This window comes from Hylobates moloch, unplaced genomic scaffold (assembly GCF_009828535.3).
Source record: "Hylobates moloch isolate HMO894 unplaced genomic scaffold, HMol_V3 SCAFFOLD_15, whole genome shotgun sequence".
In the NCBI taxonomy this organism is placed as follows: Eukaryota; Metazoa; Chordata; class Mammalia; order Primates; family Hylobatidae; genus Hylobates; species Hylobates moloch.
Genome location: NW_026652290.1, coordinates 30,029,355 through 30,048,669, shown reverse-complemented (window position 1 = coordinate 30,048,669; position 19,315 = coordinate 30,029,355). Strand labels below are relative to the sequence as shown.

The window sequence follows — 19,315 nt, the reverse complement described above, 5'->3', positions numbered from 1 at the left end:
TAGGGCAGTCCTGTGAGAGTGACAGGACTTTTTAAAACATGTAACTGTAAGCATTAATTAGCATGTTATTTCTCTGTCTTCAAAACAAACACGTAATTTTCTTGTGAAGAAAGTACAACATTTGTTAGCACTTATTACTCACCACATTAGTGAAAGAGCAGATTATTTAATAGAAAAAGCTTGGCTTTTGGATTCAGTTTAATTGGGGCTTAAAATTTACTGTAAGCTCTGTCACTTAGCTGTTATTTAGCCTTTCTTTGCTTCAATTTCCTTATCAATAAAATATATAAGAGAATAGTAGCTATCCCACAGAACACTGCTGTGATGCTTACATAAGAATCTATGTACAGCATTTAGAACACTTTCTAACACAAATAACAGCTCAATAATTTTTAGATATTACTACTTACAAAGACATTTTAATTAAGTAAAATGATACAAGCATATCTACACTGAGGTATCTATTAAACATTAGATGTATCATTGTATTTCAGTCATTCTCAGATGCTCATTTTCTCACTATTCTCTTATATAAGCTACTATTCTCTTACATATTAACATCTCCTGACACTGGAATACTGTTTACAATTCATTATTTATTACAATCATAACTGACAACATTTTAAACATTATCTTATTGATATATAAAGTAATGTGGCATCACCCAATCCATGATGCCTTACGTTAAGTGGGATATAGTACATAGAAGAGGCAGTTCTACTCATATAGTTGGCACATAAAGTACTGTGGAAAAAGAAGGCAAAAATAAAAAAACAAACTTTTAAAACAAAGTAATTCTTACTTCGATTTTCAAAAAAAAAAAAAAAATCCAAAGAAAACTCAGGATTCAATGAATAGGTATGGCTCATTTTTTTCAATACTTACAGAATGTTATGGAAATTAGGTATTTGCAATGATTAATAGTAGTATTTGAGACTGTCATAAGTTTTTGAAATGGCAGTTAAAGGTTCTTTTACTATTTTCTAACTTCAGAATTGCTTTTGTTTAAAAAAAAAAAAAAAAAAGGAATAAAAGATCCAATTGGGATTCAGTCCTAATGCTTCCATTTTAAATCTCAGCTTGCTCAGGCTGGGCAGGTAAACATGAAGTTGTTAAGGGTGGAAGAGTCCTGAGAGATGGTGGAATGTGTCTGCTACATAATAGGTATTCAGGTTATGCTTGATGAATAACTGGATTGAAAGAATGCATACATACAGTTGGGGAGTTTATTATGAAAAAAACTATAAATTAAAGCAGTGCTTTTGGAATAGTGATAATCACTTATATTTGCTCGTTTTCATTTTCATGAGGACACTGATAAACTAAAATAATTAATTTAAAATTGTTTGCTTATATGTAATAAAACTATAATAAAAACCTATTTATATACTAAAATCTATGCATAATAAAATAATCAAGCACAAATAAAAATATTCCCTCTGCCTCTGAAGAGGCTAAAAGTTCACAGAAGATACCAATAAACAAAAAAATAAAAATAAGGCCTGGCACAGTGGCTCACACCTGTAATCCCAGAACTTTGGGAGGCCGAGGCGGGGGGATCACCTGAGGTCAGGGGTTTGAGACCAGCCTGGCCAACATGGTGAAACCCCATCTTTACTAAAATATACAAAAATTAGCTGGGCATGGTGGCGCACACCTGTAATCCCAGCTACTCAGGAGGCTGAGGTGGGAGAATCACTTGAACCTGAGAGGCAGATTGCAGTGAGCTGAGATCATGCCACTGCACTCCAGGCTGGGCGACAGGGCGAGACTCCATCTCAAAAATAAACAAACAAATAAATAAATAAATAATAAAATAAAATAGGAAGTGAGAATTATGTTTTTCTTTGCAAGATTTATATTTCTTCTTTTCCCAAGGATAATTTCATTAATAAAAAACATTTACTAGAAGTTTTAAACATACTGATCATTTATACATCACAAATAAGAAAAAATGTCACAATACACCTGCCAGAAAAGAAGAAATGTTATATTTTGTACACATATTTGGCTTACAAACACCATAGACTGTTTGTGTGTATGTATAATCAAACCAACTTTTTTTCAGAGTACATCTTCACACCTCAACATACATCTGTATCTACTGACATCTGCAAAGGTCCCATATTGTCCCATCCTATGGATGCACTGAAATTTATTGATAAATTTATAAAATATATAAAATCCATTATAAGGAGTTTTCCAAATACATTGCTATTTTAAGCAGTGCTGAGAAAAACAAACTGCATGTATCTCTATTTCCTAGAGATATTTTAGTATAATGGAATTGATGGGTGAAGGGCACATACATTTTTAAAGTGTGATACCTACCAACAAAGTGTCTATTTGAAAAGTCATCAGAAACGTAAACTTTAAACAGCAGTATATGTACTGCTACTCTTTACCCTCACAAACTTGTGGATAGAAAACAGTATTTCATTCCTTTTTTAACTTAAATACCTTCTCCTCCCAAGAATACTAAATATTTTTTCCCATGTGCATAGGTTGCTTGAATATCTGAAAAAAAAAATGCTTTGCTCTATTTTAAATGAGAGTTCTTGTTTATTTGAAGAATTTCTCTGTAAAATGAAAATCACTTTTTAATCTAATATGTATATACACATATTGTCTTTTGTTAATTTTTTCTTATAAACTGAATGTTTTTTTATTTTGCTAAATCGACCTTCAGAATGTGTGCTTGTGATATTTGTAGGAATATAAACATGTATCAATATAAGTAGGCATTTGTGTTTTTTTCTGTTATCTTTCTTATTTTGTGCATTTAAAATTTTTAATCTACATTCCATAACGAACTTATTTCTGTGACATAAAAATCTAGCCAGATTTCTCCAAATAGTTAGCAGGCACTTCATTTATGAGTAATTCATCTTTTCCTACTAATATGAAATGTCACCATTATCCAATTCTATTAGATTGGTGCAAAAGCAATTGCGGTTGTCGCCATTACTTGTAATTGCGGCAAAAACCGCAATTGCTTTTGCACCAACCTAATAAATTCTTACACATATTGGTGTGTTCCTGGATTTTCTAACCTGTTCCATTCACTGATTTGTTGTTTCAGCTGTTAGTAAATAACTTGTGGAAATTAACAGCACATTTTCATATCTAGAAAGGCAAGTCTTTTTTGACTCCATTTCAAAAGTTTTCTTAATGTCATCACAATAGTAAAAGACAGCATGAGTGATTCAAAAATGTTAACACTTTGATAACTTTATTTGGATTATGTAAAATTTGCAAACATAGAAAGAGCTCAGAACTTTAGAAAAATGTGTCTTTCTATTCAAGAACACAGACCATCTTCCCACTTCAAAGTTTCCCTCTAAGGTCCCTCAGTGAAAACCACATTGACATAGGTGTCCATTGATATCAAATAAATATTGGATTTTTATCCAAAAAATTTTTAGTCAGGAAGTTGATATATTATGGAAATGATTTCTCTCATTATGCACCTTTCCATAATGTATGTAACATTATGCTTTAAAATGTGTACATTAAAAATAAAACGCTGTACATGCTGAATTTTATTAGTGAAATCACTTTAAAATGATTTCTAAAGAAGAAGCATGGTGAGTGATTGGAAACCAGCTGAAGTTTTGTTTTAGTTTTGCTGCTCGTGAAAACGGCCTGGGTGCTCGCCCCCGCCAAGGTTTCCACATCCCAGGTGCGGCTGAGCCTGCCAGGAAAGGAAGTCCAGCTCCTTTGGTGACAGGACTTGCCCCCCTCACCTCTGCACCCCTTTCCCCCACCCCACTCACCCCACACCTCACCCCCACCTCCAGTCCTCTATCCCATTGAACTCTCACCCCATTTCCCCATCCCACACCGTCCACGCCCCTACCCTCCAAGCCTTCATTCCATCCACCTCAGCCCATTCACACCCCCACCCCATGCACCCCCTACTCCCCACTCCCATCCCCCAACTCACTCCACACCCCGCCACCCCATATACCCCCACTCCCCAGGCCCCGCTCCACTCACTCCCACCCCAGCCAGGCACCCCCTAGCCCCCGTCCATACCCCGAGCCCGGGACCATCCGCCCCGCAGCCCTCAGCCTGGAAGGGGGTACTTCTCCACATCCACAGGCCTCCTCCTGCAGCCCCGGCTCCCGGCCCCCATTACCTTTCCTTCTTGTCTCTCTCATTGGCATCATGATACGTGAGCAGAAGGTACTCCAGTTTCTCCAGATTACCATAGAAGACAGCTCTGTGGATCGTCCTCAGATGAGACGATTTAATGTGGTATTGGGGAAATGAGAAGCCATCCCAGCACAAGCGCTCCCTGACGGCGGGCCACCTCTCTGGCTCGTAGTCTTCCACAATCGTCGCTGCAAATTTTAGCCTGGGAACGCTCCAGCCCTATTTCAGCTCGCCTTCGGGGATCGCCGCCTCCGAAGCGCAACAAGCAACGCAGTCTGTCCACGGACCTTCGCACCTCGGCGCCTCCCGCCTCTCTCTCAGCAGAAACGCCCAACAGAACCGTTAGGACCAGCGAGCACGTGCACCTTAGCCGGCCCCGCCCAACAGGCCCGAGGCGGAGAAACCGCCCTAACGGCTCTCTCGCCACGCCACGTGCAGGCGGCGGTTGCTGCGGAGGCGCCGCGGGCTGGTGTGGCTCCCTGGAGCGCGAGGCGCGCCCTGCCCCAGGGCTTGGATGACTGTCGCCCGCGAGCTCTTCTCCTCTTCCACCGGCTCCCGACGCGCGGAGCCCCCCGCGCTGGGCCCTCTGCAGCCCAGGGATGGGGTTGAGTGGTCCTTCTCCCCCTGATGCCGCCACTGGGCCCACAGCCCGACTTCGCCACTGCGCCACCTCCGGGGTCCGCGCTGATGGGCGCGAGGCGGGAGCACGGGATCCGGGGTTGCCACCGCTGCAGCCAGCGCACCACTTGCAAGTGGCAGCTGCAGCTCGGGCTCCGGCGGGGGCTGGCGGGGCTCTCCTGGGATGGCCTCCTGGGCCCTGAGTGCGCCGCCCATCCATCTAGCCGGAGGGTGCGCGCCTCCTGCACCCCGGGCCAAAGCCCATGCCCGCCGCTCCTGCCGCAGACTGCCTGACTTGCCGCTGCTGGGCTGGCCCCGGGGTCCGCGCGGCTGGAGGCGCAGTCCTGGTCGGGGATTCCCAATCCTCGGCGACCCCTGCTCCATGTGCTGGTGGTGGCTGCAGCTGCAGCGCCCGTGGGCTGACGTGGCTTCCCGGAGCTGCGGCAGGCCGCGCCCAAGGGCCCCACAGGCTGCGCCGCCCTTGCCAGCTGCTCCTGACCCGCGCCCAGAGTGCAGGACCTGGCGCTTGGCACTCTGCAGCCACGGGGATGAGGCTGAGCGCCGATTTTTGGCCTCGTGGCGCCGCTGGGGCCACAGCCTAACTTCACCACCCTGTCGCCCAAGTCGTGTGATGGGCACGTGTGAGGAGGGGCAATCGAGGTTCCCATGGCTGCTGCCTGCATGCCACTCCGTGGCCACTAGGATAGGGCAGAGGAGCCGCCAGGGGATGAGCACGTCGTGGCCATCAGGATGGGGCTGAGAGTCTATCTTTATCCTTATGCACCTGCCCAGCCGACTTCCCGACAGCCACTACCGCAGCGTCCTGTCAAGGAGTCCTTGCTGTTGGGGTGGGGATGGGGAGGGCATGGAGAATCAGGGATGGTCTGGCCATTGCTGCTGGTGCCTGATGTGCAGGTGGCAGCTGCACCTAGGGCACGGGCTGGTAGGTCTTCTCTTTCGGATGGTCTCCAGGTGGCCCATTGTGCCGTGGCCAAGCCCGAGGGTCCACTCCACCTTAGCCCGCACTAGGAGTCCAGAGGCCACAGTCGCGGGTACTGCCGGCCAACCAGAAGGGGATCAGCAGCCAGTTCAGCTTTCCTGCCTCTGCAGGGCCGGGTTGACAGTGGTGGCAGTGTCTGGCTGACAGTGGTGGCAGTGTCTGGCACCAGAGTCCGCTGGTTGGGGCAAGGGGTGGGCAGATAGTGGTTGCCTGGCCACTGCAGCCCAAGGGAGACATGCAGGTGGCAGCCGCACTATAGGTGCAAGAGCAGGCTAGCAGGGTTCCCCTGGGATGGCCTCTGGGTCGCTGAGTGTACTGCCAACCTGGCTTAAGAGTCCACTACTACTCCACCCTTGCCTGGAGCACAGACCATGGCACTGGGCACTCTGCAGCCACACACATGGGGCTGAGGGGTGGTTTCCTGGGGTGAAGCCACTGACACACTGACTGCCTGACTTCATGCCATGTGAATAATTGCAACCATGTGAAGAATTTCATTAAATGTAAATTAAGCACATATATTAAAAGAACAAAGCTGGAGGCATCACGCTACCTGACTTCAAACTATACTACACGGTTACAGTAACCAAAACAGCATGGTACTGGTACCAAAACAGATATATAGACCAATGGAACAGAACAGAGGCCTCAGAAGTAACACCACACATCTACAACCATCTGATCTTTGACAAACCTGACAAAAAACAATCAATGGGGAAAAGATTACCTATTTAATAAATGGTGTTGGGAAAACTGGCTAGCCATATGCAGAAAAATGAAACTGAACCCCTTCCTTACACCTTATACAAAAATTAACCCAAGATGGATTAAAGACTTAAACGTAAGACCTAAAACCGTAAAAATCCTGGAAGAAAACCTAGGCAATACCATTCAGGACATAGGCATGGGCAAAGACTTTATGTCTAAAACACCAAAAGCAATGACAACAAAAGCCAAAATTGACAAATGGGACCTAATTAAACTAAAGAGCTTCTGCACAGTAAAAGAAACTATCATCAAAGTGAACAGGCAACCTACAGAATGGGAGAAAATTTTTACAGTCTATCCATCTGACCAAGGGCTAATATCCAGAATCTACAAAGAACTTAAACAACTTTTCAAGAAAAAAACAACCCCATCAAAAAGTGGGTGAAGGATATGAACAGACACTTCTCAAAAGAAGACATTTATGCAGCTAACAAATATATGAAAAAAAAGTTCATCATCACTGATCATTAGAGAAATGCAAATCAAAACCACAATGAGATACCATCTCACGCCAGTTAGAATGGTGATCATTAAAAAGTCAGGAAACAACAGATGCTGGTGAGGATGTGGAGAAATAGGAATGCTTTTACACTGTTGGTGGGAGTGTAAATTAGTTCAACCATTGTGGAAGACAGTGTGGCCATTCCTCAAGGATCGAGAACTGGAAATACCATTTGACCCAGCAATCCCTTTACCAGGTATATACCCAAAGGATTATAAATCATTCTACTATAAACACATGCATACATATGTTTACTGTGGCACTATTCATAATAGCAAAGACTTGGAACCAACCCAAATATTCATCAATGATAGACTGGATAAAGAAAATGTGGCACATATACACCATGGAATACTATGCAGCTATAAAAAAGGATGAGTTCATGTCCTTTGCAGGGACATGGATGAAGCTGGAAACCATCATTCTCAGAAAACTAACACAAAAACAGAAAACCAAACACCACATGTTCTCACTCATAAGTGGGAGCTGAACAATGAGAACACCTGGACACAGGGAGGGGAACATCACAAACTGGGCCTGTCGGGGGACAGGGGGGTGGGGGTTAGCAGAGGGATAGGATCAATAGAAATACCTAATGTAGATGACGGGTGAATGGGTGCAGCAAACCACCTAGCACGTGTATACCTGTGTAACAAACCTGCACATTCTGCACATGTATCCCAGAATTTAAAGTACAATAAAAAAAAAATTTTTTTAAAGAAGACACAAGAATTCTAAGTGGGCACATACCTAACATCTGAAATTTAACATATATGGAATTAAAATGGTTAGAACTGAAAAGAGAAACCCACAAACCCACAATTGTAGTTGGGGCCTCCATTATAGTTGGAGAGTTTAACACTTCTCTCTCAGTAATATAAGGCAAGCAGACAGAAAATTAGTAAGGATGTAAGAGAACTGTATAACATATTAACAAACTAGATTAGAATGATATTCACATAGCACTTCACCTCAAAATAGTAAAATATACATTCTCTTAAGTACATATGGAATAGTCACCAAGATAGCCCGTCCTGGGTCAGAAAACAAACCTAGATATATTTAAAAGAATTGGAATCATACAATATATAATCCTTGATTACATGGAATTAAATTAGAAATCAGTAATAGAAAAATAAATGGAAAAACACTTAAATACTTGGAAATTTAAAAACTACTTCTAAATAACTGGAAGGAAATTTGAAGGGAAATTAAAAAATATTTTGAACTGAACGAAAAATGAAAATGCAACATCATAATTTGTGGGATGTTAGCTAAAGCATTGCTTACAGGGACATTTATAGCACTAGATGCTTACAATAGAAAAGAATTCTCAAATCAGCAGTCAAAGCTCCTTCCTGAGAAGACAGTGCTGCTTGAGCTGATAATGGTCAATGTGAGATTAAATGAGTTAATGTAAGGGAAGTTATCAGAATGATGTTATACATAGAAAGAACATAGTAAGTGCTTTCGAAGAGTGGATGAAAGGTGGTGATAACTTAGAGAAGTGGAGGTGAAGATGAGAGATGTGGATAAAGATATTTGGGAGTAAAAATCAACAAAATTTGGTGATGGATTGGATATGGAGTGGGGAGGGGGAGGGGGGTATAAGCATGACACCAAGTCTGACTTCCACATCTGGATGGATGGTGGCAACACTCAGTAGGATGGGGAATATCGGAAGAGGACCAGGTTTGGAGGAGTTGACGTGGGCTTGGTTTTGCTCATGCTGAGTATACTGCTAACATCCAGCATGAAGAAAGTGCCTTTATTTCATCTGAACTTGGGATAAATGAACTTATGTTATGATAGTGATCCTCCCTCACTTCTGTAATACATTTTGCACAAAATCACTGCCACAAATGAGTCAGTAGGTGTCCTCCATGACCAAGAAGAGCTAAATTGCTTTCTTTTTCGTACATAGAGCCTGCATAGCAAGATTATCCTAAGCAAAAAGAACAAAGCTGGAGGCATCACGCTACCTGGTTTGATATTTTTTCCTGTACCTCTCCTTGTTCTCATATATAAGAACATAAAAAAGAATGTAATTTTATTTTGAATAATATATCAGAATAATGAAATGTACTTCATGAAACAAATTTATGTCAAATTTCCAAATTGAAAGTTATGGAATATATTTAATAGCTGCACAGATATGCATGCCGTTTATAGAAGAGTGCTTCTTTAATAAATCTAAACCTAGCTATGAATAAAAAGCATTGTTGCTAAAACTAACTAATAAGACACCACTTCCAGTAATGGCTGAGTCAGCTCCTCTTAGGCCAACCCACCCAGAGATAGCAACTGTAAACTCTGGGCAAAATAAAAAGCAACTACCTGAAGGCACTGCAGAGCATTCAGAAGTGGGCAGACACTGGAGAGGAGCCTCAAGCCTGTAGTCCACTGCTTTATTTTTTTTTCTCTTTGTTTTCTTTTTTGTTCCTCTCTTTTCTTTTTCCTGTCTTCCTGTATTAGTTTGTTCTCCTGCTGCTGATAAAGACATAGCCGAGACAGGGCAATTTACAAAAGAAAGGTTTATTGGACTTACAGTTCCACGTGGCTGGGGAGGCCTAACAGTCATGGCAGAAGGGGAAAGGCACATCTCACATGGCAGCAGACAAGAGAAGAGGGCTTGTACAGGGAAAACTCCCACTTTTAAAACCATCAGATCTCGTGAGATGCATTCACTATCACAAGAACAGTGCAGGAAAGATCTGCCCCCATAATTCAATCACCTTCCACTGGGTTCCTCTCATGACATGTGAGAATTGTGGTAGTTACAATTCAAGATGAGATTTGGGTGGGGACACAGCCAAACCATATCACTTTCTGTGTGTCACTTGAGCGTTTTTTTTTTCTTTTTTTTTTGAGACTGAGTTTTGCTCTTGCCACCTGGGCTAGAGTGCAATGGCACGATCTCAGCTCACTGCAACTTCTGCCTCCTGTGTTCAAGCAGTTCTCCTGCTTCACCCTCTCAAGTAGCTGTGATTACAGGTGCCCACCACCCCACACAGCTAATTTTTTTGTATTTTTAGTAGAGATGGGGTGTCGCCATGTTAGCCAAGGCTCCATCAGTTCCCCCAGCCCTGGGACTGGCAAACTGTGAGTGAGACTCATTCATGGACTGTGATTCGATTTAGCAGATTATCAACCAGCATTAAGAACTGAAGCCATAATGGCTCACACCTGTAATCCCAGCACTTTGGATGGGAGGATTGCTTGAGGCTAGGCATTTAAGGCCAACCTAGGCAATAAAGTGAGATCTTATCTCTAGAAAACATTTCAAAAAATTAAATCCCAAGTATTCATTCAAGCTGAGCACCTACTCTCTCTCTGCCAAGCACTGGCAATACAAAAATAAACAAGACAGACATGGCCCCTGCCTATGGAGCCTGATGCGTCATGAGGGCGGTGGAGAAGAGCCAAGGAAATCTGTAAAGGCGCCGTGCCTGTCACGGTCCAGTAAGAAACAGAAACCATGATAGGTGCTTCATGTGGAGGGCATTCAATACAAGGACTTGTTGACACAGTTGTTGGAAGGCTGGATGAACAGAAACGGGCCACTGAACAATCCAGAGAATAATAAGCACTCACAGTAGCTGCCACCCACCCTCAGAATCAGGGACAGAGGGGCAGCGATGCTGATGCTCAAACCTATAGATGAAGCTGTCTCTGCCTTGCCAGCGCTCAGAACAGTGTGGGGGTGCTGGGAGACAGTGTTCACCCTAAAGAAAGGGCACTGGGACCCTCATCTCCAGCTGCTGCTGCTGATTCTGGAGAGACAATGGCAAGACTTGGAAAAGAAAGCAGGAAGCCCCCACTTCTCTCCTAACATCCCAGCCTCCCTCCAAGTCCTCCCCTGCCAGAACCTAGTAAGGAATCAGCCACCGAGGGAGCCCACACCACACAGCAAAGAGACGCTGGGAACCACCTGGCCTGGCCCCGCATCCCTGGCCACTCCGGCCCCTGTCTGAACTTCCAGCCCTGGTCTTTCCCTGGCCGTCCAGCAGGACCATGAGCAGCCGTCCCTGAACCAGTGACCTCTCTCAACTCGGCCAAGACAAACAACCAAGCACACTGTCAGAAGGCCAGCCCACCCGGAAGGGTCCACAGCATTGACGGCTGCCCTGAAGGAGCCACCGGCTGCTGGCATGGAGCCTAACAGAGAGGCCCCGGGCAGTCTGACCCACTGGACCCAGGGCGAGCCCCAGACAAGGAGCCTTGCCAGTAGAAGTGCTGGCTCTCTCCGCCATTCCCAGGAGCTTTCTCCCCAGAGAACCTTCCCCTGGGCAGGGCAGATCTGTGGGAGTCAGGAGAGGCTCCTAGAGTGTTGTCCAGATTGGCAACACTCAGGGCAAAGGGCCCTAGTGCGGAGGAGCTCCAGGACCCTGGCCTTTGCCGCCTCATCTCTTTCCAGCCCCTCCCCTGCCTTGTCCATCCCTGCCAGCCAGCTCCTAGCCTCGGGCCCTCTTTGCCTCCTGAAGAGACCAGCCTCTCCCTCAGTCACCACCTGGTCAGGGTCCCCCATCTCAGCCAGAATGGACGGCTGCTCAGGCCCCACACAGGCCCCACCCCATTGGACAGGGCCAGCCCTTATACCACGTTCCACAGCACTAGCTCCCTGTGGCACCACTTCCTGTCCCCTGGCCACAAACTGTCCCTAGAAGATACCAGCGGGATCCCAGAGTACAGCCTCAGTGGGATCCCCATCCAGAGGGGCCAAATATCATGGGTCTGGGACTCCAGTCTTCAGACCTCTTTCAAAGAAGGCTGGATTCTTTGAGCTTTGCTTTTTCACCTCGGCACTATTCACAGATTCCCCCCACCAACCTCTCCCCAGCACTGCCCATCTGGACTCTCTCTCTGCCCCAGTGATGTTGGGGGGAGGCATGGAAGGGGATGTGAATTAATTTGAGCACCGTCCTCTCTGACAGCACATATTTTAGTAGTGTGTCCTATGTACCAGGGCAGTGGGGCATCTCAGGATGACAAGGGGTGCCGGTGGGGTCAGGGAGGAGGCAGGGTAGTGGGAAAAGCCTTCCCGGGGAATCCTGAGGGCAGGTTGCTCCCTACCCTACTGGGAGAATTTCTGGGGCCTGGGAGGTGATGGAGCAGGAAATAGGTGAGGATGAAACAAATACACGTCTGTCACCATTTGGTTCAGGCTCCTGGCAGGAATGCCAGTCTGTGGCTGGGCCACAATGGAAGGCCCAGAAGGTAGCAGGCGGTGCCACCTTCATGGGCATCTGTCCCAGGAAGCTGAGGCTGTGAGCAGCTAGTGAGTGGTGTGTAGAGCAGCCCCCTCCTCCTTTCTCAAGTGAGTCAGTGACATGTACCAAGCACTTGCTTTATGCCAGGCTCCGTGCTTTACTCCAGGGACAGAGACCTCAGGGCACAGTCCTGCCTGCAGGAGCTCAGAATTCCAACAGGAGGCAGGGAAGAGACAAAGAGAGACAATGAAAGTGGAGAGTGACCCTAAGGGAGGTGTGCTGGGGGCTTGGTAGTCAAGGGTGGCTTCCTAGAGGAGGTGACATGGTCTGGTCCCTGCCTTTCAGGGTCTGGTCATAGATAGACTGGGGATCAGTTGGGGAAAGCAAAGCAGGCAATCCATCAACCAGTACTAAGTGACCTGGTGCCTAAGGAAGGGCTCATCTTCTGGAAGCACAGATGAAGGTTTCAGTTCAAACTGAGGGTACTGAGTGGACCTCCCTGGGGTAGCTTTCCACTAGACTCAACTCTCTCTGGGTTCTAGAAACATCTTAAGGCTATAGCCTAAGTTCCATAGAACTCCAGACTTGCTCCAAGAAATCAGAGCCTTAAATAAGCCAGAACAGGGGCTATGCGTGTACCCCTTGAATTCTAGCTCCATGCTCTCCGATGCAGTAGCCACTCACCACGAGTGACCATGGAGCACCTGGAAAGTCGTCAGTTCAAAATGAGATGTGCCAAAGTTAAGTACACATGGCATTTTGAAGACTTCGCACAAAGAAAAAAATATGAAATATTCCTTATGTGTTAAAATAGTAACATTTTAGATATTGTGTGTTAAATAAAATATTTTACTAAACTTAATTTTACCTGTTTCTCTTAACTTTTCCAGTGTGGAGACCAGAACATTTAAGATTACGTGGCTGGCATTTCTCTCAGGCAGTGCTGTTTCTGTTCACACCTGTGCTGCTCTGGGTCCAGCTCCTTGTGGGCTCTTGCCTCGTGAGTGCTTCTCATGGGTTCACAAAGAAACTGGCGGCAGCATAACTGGCACAGAGGAACATGCGCCAGATGCGGCTAAGCCCAGAGAACCAAGCCCTGGAACCTTCAGAACTCATCAGTGACTGGAAACTGGTCTCACCCTCCACTAAGAACAGCTTCTGAAATAAATGAGGATGCACACCATTCTCCTATTTGAAACTCAAGCTGGAAAACCCCCAAACCTGAGAACTCTCAAAATATATTTGCTCTGTCATCACAGAGCATTCACAGATATTATTGCCACTGCATTGAGGCTGACAGAGATGCAACCGGCCAGGACTTCAGTTCTGAGCTGCTTCCTCTCCCACCTTGCTGCTGAGCAGATGGTTCTCAGTGATTAGACATAATAGAATGAGGCTTCAGCACTGATTTTACTCATCTGTCTACGTAATGCATTGTCTGCAGACACCAGGCTTTCCTTTCCTGGGAAGTCTTTTCCTTCCCTCTTTGGATTCTGCCTCCACTGCACTGCCCACGTGATCTGTCACACTTCCATTCCTCTCAAAACACCATTACAGATGTTTATTTGCTGAGGCCAACTTGGGCACATTTGAATACTAGGCTATATTGGAGTGTTTTGCTGCCCTGCAATACAACCCGGTTACTAAAAAAGCAAAGGCATTGAACCTATGTTTAAAACCTCAGCTCATCTGATTACTCTGTTAGTGGAGAGTGAAGGCTGATGCAATCCTAAATCTGGCAGCTTCAGCTACCAGGTGCGACAGGAAGTGAGCAAAGTCAGGCATCTGAGAAGCAAGACACAAGAAATGGTTGTCATGGCACCAGTGAAGTCTGAGGGCTGGAGTGACATCTTGGGGTATCTGGGACCTGACTCCTGCACCCCAGTGCCAGGTACACACAACTGCTCAATATCAATTAGTCAAAGGAACTGACAAACTCAGTATCAGCTAGTCAAAGGGTGGAAGAGTTGATTATAGAATGCTCAGGCCCTCTGGATCCTAGGGGCTTCTGTCGTATCTTCAGAGACAGAGATGTTGCCCCAGATGGCTGGGAGCTGGCCTGGCTCTATCAGTCAGGCCTCAGTGTTGCTCTAAGCTGGCCTGGCACCCACAGCCAGGCCATGATGTTCTCATGTGGAACACGATTTCACCAGTATCAACAACAGACAAGGCCACTCCGTGACCATGATGAAGACAAAACCAAGACTATAATCACATAGACAAAACATATTGTCCACATCACAAAAATTGCCCAACATCATTAATGAGTAACTGCCCCTTCTTTACCAATGGTAGCTTTAGATTCACTCCATTCCTCTTACTTTCTAGGTAAGAACTGTTAACGATATCCAGTTATAGAAGTAGCCCTGCTTACTGAAGGTATCCAATCCAGAGCTAAGCTCTGCTTCCTTGGTCCTAAACCCTCTAAGTCCTAATGCTGAGATAACTGCAGCTTCCCATGGCGTGTGATTTCCCTTATTTAATGGGTAAATAAATCCAACTTTGTTCAACTGTGTGTGTGTTCCTGAATGGTCTTTGGCTAAAAGGAATTAACAGTCCTCAGCCATAAATGCCCCTTCACAGGCTAGCAATGCCTCTGGTAGCCACTATGCCTAAATCATAGGTAGAAAGGAGGAAAAAAGGAAACAGACAACAAGAGGGAGAAATCAAGGGTTGTCAAGTTCCATTCCAGGGTGACAAATAAAGATGACTTCTACAAAGGGCACTTTCCTGTGGCCCACCCGAGGCTATATGCAATGTTCTCCTCCTTCCTCCTACCAAAGAAAGCGCATCAGAAGACAGAAATGGATTATTATAGGATTAACCATGAGCCTACACACACAACCTAACCATTCACTAACTCCAGTACTTTAACAAATTACTTGTCACGCAAGTTACAACTTATGGACACAGTTAAGGAACACAAACTATTCAAAGCCCTATAATCACCTTGAAGTAGGAACAAGGCCTAGAGCCAGAGAAGTCTGTTCCGCTTTCCAGTGGGTGACCTGAACAAGTTACTTAAACTAAGCCTCTGTTTCTCACTCAGCAAATTATAAGAACAAACACCATAAAGATGCCATAAGCTAACAGGGCAAAAACCCAAATAGTACCTGGCACACATTCAGGTTCAAATATGATAGCTCCCTGCTTCCCCTCCTTGCCACTTTAGGATAAAATTTGAAACTACTTATAATAGTTCAATAAAAATAGTACATCAAAGCAAAGCCCAGTCCCTGAAATAAAAGGTAGCTTCTTGGAACGATTACTCCAAACTTAGCTTTTTTGTGGAGCTTGCCTGTCTCCATTAGAATTTTCCCATAAAAAGTCGCAACATGCCATGTCTGGCACTTCTTGAGAACAATATAAGAGTATCCTCCCAGATACTACAAAACCCCCAACCTGAAGACCAGGGGTTCCAGGGCTGGCTCAGTCACTAACTAGCTCTGTCTGTGACAAGTGACTTATCCTATTCAGGCCTCCTTCTCCACTGTAAACTGACAGCTTATTTAACTGTAATTAGAAGCACTTTAATGGAGTCAAAGCCAGCAAAGACTCCACGTAGGAAGCTGTTGCCAGAGTCACCTGTCAGCCACTTTTCCCACCCATGACTCACCTCTTGCCCACCTGCCCACTGTGTTCCTCCACTACATCATTCCTCTGTCAAGGTGCCTGTCAGGCTCACCAGGCTGGAAGCCTCTGGAGCACAGGAGGATCTTACTCATCTGTGTCCCATCCTCTCCCGAACTGGCCCATGATGGGAGCTCAAACAGTCTGATTAATGAAGAATATATAAACTTAATGAGAGATTGTAGCTGAAACCAAACTGAATAGATTTTATTCAAATCAGAGTGATTTTCCTCCTTTGATACGTTCCAGAAGTGTGACCGCTTACCTTCGTTATAACTATTTCCCAAAAACCAAACTTGCAGCTCACCCTTGCCCCTGGGATTCATCATTAATCACATGTACTGGCATGTGGGTCACAGGAAAAAAATTGTTTTTTCCATCTAATTTATTCCATCTAACTCCCCAGAAAGATCGCATTTAATGAGCTTTAATGAAGAATCTTTAGTCAAAATGTACCTTGCTGTACGTGTGCCTAAAGCATAGCAGGTGTTTTGTTTTCAAGAGAAGAAAACCCTAACATCGACATTCAAAGAACTACAGATCCATCACAGGTGCGAATGCCTGTGAAACCCACAGAACATTTACATGTGATGTGGTGCATGCAGGTGTTTTTCAGAAATTCAGCTTAACTTTGTTATCTTTATTCCTAAATTTAATCCATGCCACAAGAGCTTTAAAGGATTATGTCAAAAATTAGTTCTATCAAGATCTCAGCTAAGATGTAGTGCCCGTTTTGTGCAAAAATTATAACCCAAATTAAAAGAAAATAGAGTATTCCTAACAATAGGCTTCCTAACAATATGTGAGGCAACTATTTTTAAAGAGCACCTTGAGAGTGAAGAGGGAATTCTGAAAGAAATAAGCATCTTTAATGCCTTCTCTCCTGATTAACTTTTATTCTACAACTTGATTTAGCAAGAATTTAGATGCCAACATGTCTGATCATTATTATCCAAGCATCAAAATAGAGAGTAAAATGAGGGAAATGACTGTTCCAAGTATTGTGCAAAGTTAGCAAGGGGAAATCAGGGTTCTCAGCATCAAGACCCTTTAATAGCAGGATGGATTCCTTTGAGCCTTGTCTAGAATGCTCACTGAGCTGGTCAGGCCTTTCCTTTCCCTGTTATGAGGCTCTTTTCTGGAGAGCTGACTGTTTATTAAGCAGATTGTCTGCAGATTACAGAGTTGGGGGTGCTAATGAGGAAATTCAGGTTACCTTTTTTGCTGCATATCAGCTTCCATGACTAAAGAAGGGTTGACTAATATAAAATGTGGAGATAATCTGTGACTTTTGTTTATCTGTGTTACCCTTCATGCATGAAGAAAATTAATACCTTGCCTGACAAAGGGCTATGGCATATTTCCTTAGATAACTGACATATCTGGAAGACAGCGCTCCCAGAAATAATGAAAGTATTTACCTATTCTTTGGTTCAAGATTTCTTGAGTGAATTCCACCCCTTATCACAGATCTGATGTACGCTGGGTGGGCAAAACTGATTCCTCTTCCATCTTGGCTTTCCTTCTGTGGCCATTTAAATTTAAATTCTACAATAAAGACAAAAGAGTCAAAATGGCACCACACTGTTTTATTTAAACCTGCAAACAATATAAAGAGGTAAGGACTTCTGACGCCAAACCATGCAAGTAATAACAAAGGAACAGAGAAAAATATTAATAACAAAATCATTAAAAATAAAAAAACAAAGTACTTCACATTTCACAGCAGTGCTTTGGCAGTACTGGCAAGCATTTCTGGTCAACTGCTTCCAACAGCAGGAATATGAAGAAACCCCCAGATCTTAGCAAAAGTGTAACCACATTTTCTCCCTGACAGCTTACATTCCAAGTCATTCCATACCATACCGCTCCACTCCACAGTTTTATAAACCTGATCTTAAGATGTAACTAGGTATTATGTGTGCTCACAATAAAAACTAACTAAAAACAAAACAGAGGGTAGCAGACAAGTAAACAAAGTTTCCAGTAAGGCATCAGGAGATCACTGCTGGTGGGCCCCTCACTTTACCAGCCTAAAGAAATTTTGATTTTTATTTCTCAGCAAACTCAATATTCAGAAGCTTTACCAGCAGACTCAAGTCAAAGGTTTTAAATACAGTTCACCTCTTTTTTTTTTTTTTTTTGGTAAATATTTCATATAAAACATGAACTCAAGTTCTACTTCATTTAAAAAACTGAATATTTTAATAGTAAAAATATATGTTTATATTTCTCTTTTTAAAAAGACATTTAATAACGATACTTCATAAGACTGGATTTAACTTCCCCTCCCACTCTTTCCCCCACCCCCCGCCACAAGTTGTCCACCCTGGCAGAGATACATTAAGGCAAAGGCTCCTAGAGAGGTACGTCCACCTTGGCTGTGGGCTGGAGACTCAAGGTGAACACACTCTGCTCCTTGCAGGGTCAACAGAAAGGCTTCTCCCTCATGTTCACTGAGCCATCCTGCATCCCAAAGTAGACTCTCTCGGCCATGTTGATGAATAGGCCTGTGTCCACCACACCTGCAGGACAAAGGACAGAAAGAAACATTGTTTCGGCCTCCCAAAGCAAAAAGATACTCAGACTGCAGGGTCACTGGAAGCAACTGTCATACACAGCATTGGACGAATGACAAATCTAAGGCCTTTCTCTCCCACAGAGCAATGAAAAGAGATTCTGATTATCTTCATTTCTTCTTGCCACCTCTTTCTCCCCTCCCACTTTGGCCTTCTTTCTGTACCCAAACATGCTAAGCTTTGTCCTGCCCTGAGGCCTTTGTTCATGCTGTTCCCTCTGCCTGAGCCAGTCATTGTCAAGCACTTCAAGGCGCTGGCTCGGCTCTGTCCTTCAGACATATCAGATGGCAAGTCATCCTCTAGAGACCCTCCATGACTACTCCAACCAAGGAGCCCCACTACCAGTTATTTTCAATCACACCACCAGCCTTGAAAGATTTCCTCGGAATGGGAGGAGATATTTACAAAGCATATTGTTAGGTAACAGGGGTACCTTAATGGCGCCGGTTCCGGGTTCTTCTCCCCTCCTTGACCGGGCACTGTCTGAACCCGCCAAAGGAGGGCCAATCAGAAAGAAGCATCTCCCGCCTTCCCTTGGGCCCGCCCCACGTACGCCCAAGGGATATAAAACCCAGCACACCAGCAGCTCTCTCTCTTCTCTTCTCCTCTCTCTCCTCTTCTCTTCTCTCTCTCCCCCGTGCGACCTGACCTCTACCTCTCCAATAAAGATCTCTTGGCTGCCACCGGTGTCGTCTCTGACTAGCCTGTCGCCCTTCACATATACCTGACAAATGACTCATATCAAAAATATAAACAATTTATAAATCATCAAGAAAAAGACAGAATCCCCATAGAAAAATGGGCAAAAGACTTGAAGAAGTACCTCACAAGAGAAGCTATCCAAAATGGC

General features: G+C 44.6%; 1 protein-coding gene across 1 annotated transcript in view; it reads right to left on the bottom strand.

Annotated features, from left to right (window-relative positions):
- Window positions 1–17,454: 17,454 nt before the first annotated feature.
- RPIA (ribose 5-phosphate isomerase A) overlaps window positions 17,455–19,315 on the bottom strand; it is a 66,039-nt gene continuing 64,178 nt past the window's right edge. Inside the window, exon 9 of the mRNA XM_032177053.2 lies at window positions 17,455–18,411. Coding sequence (XP_032032944.1) covers window positions 18,314–18,411 — 98 coding nt within the window. The 3' untranslated portion in view covers window positions 17,455–18,313. The remainder of the gene's footprint in view (window positions 18,412–19,315) is intronic.